The 6,521-nt window shown below is 44.6% G+C and overlaps 1 gene segment (V, D, J or C); it reads right to left on the bottom strand.

The window, feature by feature from the left end:
• Positions 1 to 4,729: 4,729 nt before the first annotated feature.
• On the bottom strand, positions 4,730 to 5,125 carry LOC139235731 (T cell receptor alpha variable 18-like). The segment is given in 1 exon segment: positions 4,730 to 5,125. A coding segment is annotated over 1 exon segment (396 nt).
• Positions 5,126 to 6,521: the final 1,396 nt, after the last annotated feature.

Raw genomic sequence — 6,521 nt, 5'->3', positions numbered from 1 at the left:
TGTAATATAAACAGAGGCATGAACTTATGTAATATTAATTCATGGTATAGTGCAGTAATAATTGAGACAGAGGATAGTGTAATATAAACAGTGACATGGTTCGGTACAGTAATAATTGGGACTTCGTCGAATGTAATATAAATAGAGACAGGGTCTTTCGTAATATCTGAGGCAGTGTAATGTAAAGGTATTGTGTATGTAGGTACTCTGTTAATGACTCCACGAGGCAGAGATATGGCACTTGAACTGTACAGATTGTAGTTCCTTATTGCAGCTCCTAGAGTGAGGACACTAAGACGTGAGCTCCCTTTTATACAGGGTTGCTGCAGCGTTGAGGTGACACTTAGGCCTCAAGCTGCACACCCTCTGGTGTACAGGTAAGGTATATACAGGTCTAGCGTTACAGTACATAATTACATCTTTGGCATGCATACAAAACAACACTCCCCCCTAAGCGTTTACCAAGTCCTTATTGCCATGACATGGGCTGCTGATCAGTAGTGGGCTCTGGAAGATTGTGCTGAGGGTTGTGTGGGTTCCAGTTGAGATCCCTGTCCTTGAGGCTGCTCTCATTCATTCCCCCCCCCCCACAACACATACACAGACCATGTGGGTGTCAGTGTGTGAGGAATGCTCAGTGGTGACGCCAGTGCAATGGGTAAGGCACATACAGTGTAGAGTGTGTAAGTGTGGTGTTTGGTCGTGGGCATGTCCACAGTGCTCTCTGAGCGCCTTGTCCTCCAGTTTTGGTGGAAATCTGGTCATCCCATGGTCCGCCATGAAAGCTACAGGTTACTGGCCTCTCGCTCCCGGTGCTGGACCTGGTGCCAGGGTGTGTAGGGCCGAACAGGGGCAAGTTGCCAATGGTGGTGGCTGCGCTGCCCTTTGACTGCTGTCCTTGCAGTGGGTCTGCTCCCAGTGGGTGTGTGTGAGCCCTTCCTGGGGTATCACATTTTTTCGCAAACGCCCAGACTACAAGGTTGGGTAGCCCACTGGACCTGGCGTCTCCCTTGGGGGATTCCTCTAGCATTTACATTGTAACGGTAGAACCCGGTGTCATTTAACAGTCTACTTTCTGCATACATGAAACATTGGCTCCGAACAAAAATACTCGATTCTACATTGTTATCTCTCTTTAAATTATAACTTTTAGTACTTACAGCACTCTCTTCTGTATCAGTTCTCCATACATGGTTACATTTGTCATATTAACATTTTAACATCATCATTAACAGTACAAACTTATTGCTAACAGCACTTTCACAAGCATTCATCACATGTTTTTCATCAGTTAATCCAGCATCACAATTCAACGTTACATTAGCATACCTGCATTCGCTTTCTGCACTTAACTTTAAAGTTCTTGGAATTGCTGTAACTAGAGTGAAATTGTCCCTTTTATTTCTTTGGGTTACTGGTCTCCTTTATAGAGGCCTTCCAATCCGGTTCGCCACTTGGTGCCACGTGTCACTCCTCCAACGCTGACCATCATGGTCTGATCACGGCCATTTAGTTTCTAGGTTCTTCGTCTCGTGGTGCGGCCGCCATTTTCTCGCTCTCCTTGAGGTAGGCAGTGGTGATCCTTTTCTTCTCAGGTTTGGCCACAGACATCGGGAATCCACTTTCTTCGACAATCTTCTTCTCTCAGAGTCTGGCCGCGGCCCGGAAGGTGAGGTCTGGACGCTCGGTTTGGTGGTCTCAGCTTGGTGTTGTGCACACTGCGCAGTCGAGCTGGACGGTAGGATTTCTAGGTGCAACGATGGATCCAAGTTCGGGGCTGCATGGGATGACGTTCGCTGAGTCCCAGAGGCCATCATTGCTTCGACTGCTTTGGAAGTGCTTTATCCAACTTCCTCCCAGCAGCGTTGGACCATCGACGGCAACAATCCACAAGGGGAGATTGTTCATTGTGCAGCCCTGGGAGACCAGTACATCCAAGTTGCCAACGACTGAGATGGTGCATTTGGTTAGGTGAGCAGCTTTGCCTGGATATGAGACAGCTTTGGTCGTTTGGCTGGATTGTTCCAAAGTTTTACGAAGGTCATCTGGCTCATCAAAGTCTGGCTCGCCCCAGTGTCGATCTCAATCGAATCTGAAACTCCGTTGATGTCCACTTCCATCTTCCTAGGGAACTCTCGGTGGAGCAGGTATAAATTCCGTACTCTTCTTCCAGGGTTTGAGCAGCTTCGTCTTCATCAGTGTCAGAGCCCAGGTGATCAGCCAACTTTTCAGCGACGCAGTGAGTAAAGCTTTTTATGCACATTCTCTGAAGGTGACCTTTTGCGTTGCAGCCTTTGCAGTTGTAGTCTTTGTAGCGGCACTGGTGGGCCCTGTGTTTTCCACCACAGTGCCAGCACGTGGCTCGCCGGTTGGCCCCATGTAGTGGACTCAGGTTTGTGAGTCTCGGGGCAGCATTTCTGCCTTTGTAAGTCGCCATTCTGTTCACTGCGTTTGTCGGATTAGAGCCGTGGGTGTGGGTCATCATTCGTTTGGAGTCACAGACGGAAATCACGAAGGCGTGGCTCACTTTGATTGCCTTCTGCAGAGTGACTGTGATTTCTGCCGAGACCAGTTCATGGAAGAAGCCCTCGTAGCCGATTCCAATAACAAATATGTCCCTTAGTGCTTCGGTGATGTGGTCGCCAAAATCACACTGTGCAGCCAGCCTTATTAAATCTGCAGCATACTTAGCAATTTCTTGGCCTTCGGGTTGCCGGTGAGTGTAGAACCGATGTCTGGCTGTGAGGATGACCTCTTTGGGTTTCAGTTGCACTTGTATTAATGTTACGAGCTCCCCATAGCTCTTAGTTGTTGCCTTTGCTAGGTCTAGCAGATCCCAGACGAGGCCGTGGATGGTGGGCCCACAACTACTAAGCAGGATACCATTGCGCATGGTCGCCAGTGTGGCCGGAGAGTCACCATCCAGATCGTTCACAATTAAGAAATGTTCTAACCCTTCCATGAAGTCGTCCCAATCTTCCCCATTGGTGAATTGTTGGAAGTTGCTGAGATTAGACCTGTTGTGCGTCGAATTCAAAACCTCGTCGCCAGTTATTGTGTATGTTGGCACTCCGTTAATGATCCACGAGGCAGGGGCATAGCACTTGAACTGTACAGACTATAGTCCTTCATTGCAGCTCCTAGAGTGAGGACATTAAGAGGTGAGCTCCCTTTTATACAGGGTTGCCTGCAGTGTACAATTGCCCTTAGATCTCCAGCAGCAGCACCCTCTGTTGTACAGTTAAGGTATATGCAGGTCTAGTGTTACAGTACATTCAGTACATCATCGGCATGCATACTTATCAAAAGGGAAACATGGTTTTGCGCAGTATTAAATTGGAAATCGTCCATTATAATGTATAGAGAGGCATGGCCTAGTGTTTTAGTAAATAAGACTGCATCTGGCATAATATAGACATAGACATGGTCAATTGCAGCAATAATTATGATATGGCCAGGTGTAATATAAACAGAGACAAGGTATAGTTCAGTAATAAAGGAGAAAGGGCTTTATGTAATATAAACAAATAGATGGCCTGTGCAGTAATAACAAAGATTGGAATTATTGTAACATAAACCGAGGCATGGTCTAGTGCAATAATAACAGAGATAGGGTTTACTGTAAATTAAACATAGACAGTGACTTGTGCAGCAATAACTCAGACAGGGTCAAGTGTAATATAAACAGAAACATGTACTAATGTAGTAATAACAGGAAAGGGCAATTCCCTTTTGAAAGTTGATAATGAATCTGCTTTCACCATAATTTCGGTCAATGCAACTCCCTGCACGAATAATGTTTATTCTTGAATAATAATGAATAATAATAATAATAATAATAATTCCCCCTCTGGTTCCTTTGCTAATTATATGAATTTTGTGTCCACTGGTTAATGACCGTCCTTCCAGTGACAACTGTATCGAAACATCAACTCTATTAAAAGCCTTCATAATTTAGAACAACCATATCAATGCTCCTCTTAACCATCTCTGCTCTAAAGAGAAGTAACCCAGCTTTTCTAGTAACTCCACATAACTGATGTCCCTCAACCATGATCCAATCATAGTAACTCACGTCTGCACCCTCTCCAAGATCTTGACATCTATCCTGATATGTGGTTTAAAAAAAGTCAGTCATTCGATCACCAGCGCTAACTGGTGTTGATAAATCTCTACTACAGGTGGCATGTGTATTTTAAAAATGATTCCTCGTACCCGATGGAATAACTTGCATTTGATCCGTGAGGTTCAAATATTAGTCTCTCTGTCTCTTTCTTCTGTCTCGGTGTTACTCACTCTGTTTTACTCAGTCGCATTCTCACTCCTCTCTCACTCACTTTCTCTCGCTCGATTTCTTTAAGTTCAAAAGCAGCAAATATGATCAATGAATCTCAATACGCGGTACCATTTAGCTCCCACACAGTCAATGTGCTCCATTTCTGGTCATAGTGTAAATATCACAAGGGGCATGATAAGTGCACAGCTCTCTGCACCAGTTCAATAGCTTTTTAAAATGTGACCTGACGGATCTGCAGCATATCCAGGACTTTATTTTCAGAGATTCTTCCCATTGATCCGGAGGACTGTGCTAACACTAAATCTGACGCTTGATTAAAATGGTTGTGATACTTCACTTATCCCAAAACTGAAAGCAAAGATTTTAACTGGAGAAACCCGATCGGATCCAATTGTATTTTCCAATTTGTTTCCTGTACAAACCTTCGGGGATTCAATCACAGCTATTTTCCTGGAGCTCACGCACGGCACCTTCTTTCCCCTGTTTTTGCAACATGCACGAGAGTCCCTTCTTTGCTGTGTGTCTCAGGGCACAGTAATACACGGCCCCCTCTTTGATCTTCAATCCTTTCACAGATAAAGGAAATGTGCTTTGTTTCCGTTTGCGAATCCCGTGGATGTGTTCAAAGCCGAGAGCGGTTTCGTTATTCCAATAATCATGGGCTGTGAGCAGATACTGCGGGGCCTGCTGGGTGTACTGGCGATAGCAGAATAGGCCATAGCTTGTCGCTGAACCCGACACAGAGTAACTGCAGGTTATTGCTGGATCTGCATTCTCTTCAGATCCGACAACTTGTTCTGACTGGTATACAGAGTCTCCGTTACTCATCTCTGATATAAACAGCAGATACACAACAGGTTGGACAGAGTAACAGAAAGGGAATAGTTACCCAGAGATGGAGATAGTAAATTGTCTGAGGACGCAAAACATTGTTGGGAGGTTCAAATATCTCCGACCTGTGATCAGGGCAATAACCAGATTCAGGCAGTTTCACCTCTATTTCGCCAGTCGGAACTTCAGAAACAAGAGACTGTGATCATTGATTGTACCGGGCCTGAAATGCGAGCAATTGTGCCACTGCAAGATCTTATCAAATGTGCTGGCAATTTTTCTCTCCGGACCCCGTCCCCACATTTGTATCTCTCCAAAGAGTCACTTCCTGTCGTTAAGGAATAATGATATTAATTGTTCAGAGAGCGCCCTCCTGTGGACAGTACAAACTGGACCGAGCGCATTGGAAATACAGAGACAGACAGACAGACAGACACACACACACACACACACACATACATACGCACACCCACACACAACATCACTGGTACACACTGGTGGATATGTTGTGGAGGTTATTTTTGTGAATTCAGCTGAGTTGTTTAAGATGAAAGAACTTGAAGATGTGATCTGAGAGTCCCCTATTGTGCGTTCTTCAAAGCTCACATACAGCATTGGAAACACACGCAAAGTGAACAAATATAACGATGCACAGGCACAAACACAAACCAATAACGAAACAATTGCATACAGATAAAAAACGACGGACAGATCAACATGCACACAGACACATGCATTCAACCTCACAAACACAGAGAGATAAAGATAAGCAGATAAGCAGCCAAAAGGGTTTAAATGTAAACTTCCGTTAATGGGTCATTCTAACGTAATGATATTGTGGCAAGTAAACCCTGAAATCGACTCCTTATTCAACGTAACCACTGATTTCAAACCATGGTAGAAATGGGAAATTTTTTGAAGAATAAATTTCAATCGAAGTGTAATTTTCGACTGAGAAAATATCAATAAAAGATTTTATTCTTGTTGTAGTTGTTGCAGTTAGGAGCAAGTCCGAGATGTCTCCACGATATTGCGTGTGAGGCCAGTAACGGTCGGGCACAATCCTCACACATTCCTGCCTTCGAATGATCAGATGTTTGGGCAGAAGATAAATCAGTGTCAGAGCTGTGGGAGGCATTCAAGGAGTAGATCCGGAGGTTTCAGACCAAATATGTAGACCTAAAAAAAAGGGTGGGACTAAAAGTCTAGAGCTCCCTGGATGTCGAGAGACATACAGGGTAAGATAGAGAGAAGAATCACATATACCGAGGGCTAAATACTGCAGAATCTCTGGAGCGGTATCGAAAGTGCAGGGGTGAAACTAAAAAAAGATATTAGGTCGGCAAAGAGCGAGCCTGAAAAATTCTGGGCAAGTAGAATCAAGGAAAACCCA

Source organism: Pristiophorus japonicus, chromosome 23 (genome assembly GCF_044704955.1).
Source record: "Pristiophorus japonicus isolate sPriJap1 chromosome 23, sPriJap1.hap1, whole genome shotgun sequence".
Classification (NCBI taxonomy): Eukaryota; Metazoa; Chordata; class Chondrichthyes; family Pristiophoridae; genus Pristiophorus; species Pristiophorus japonicus.
Note: the sequence above shows the minus strand (reverse complement) of the source record. Positions and strands in the feature narration are given on the sequence as shown.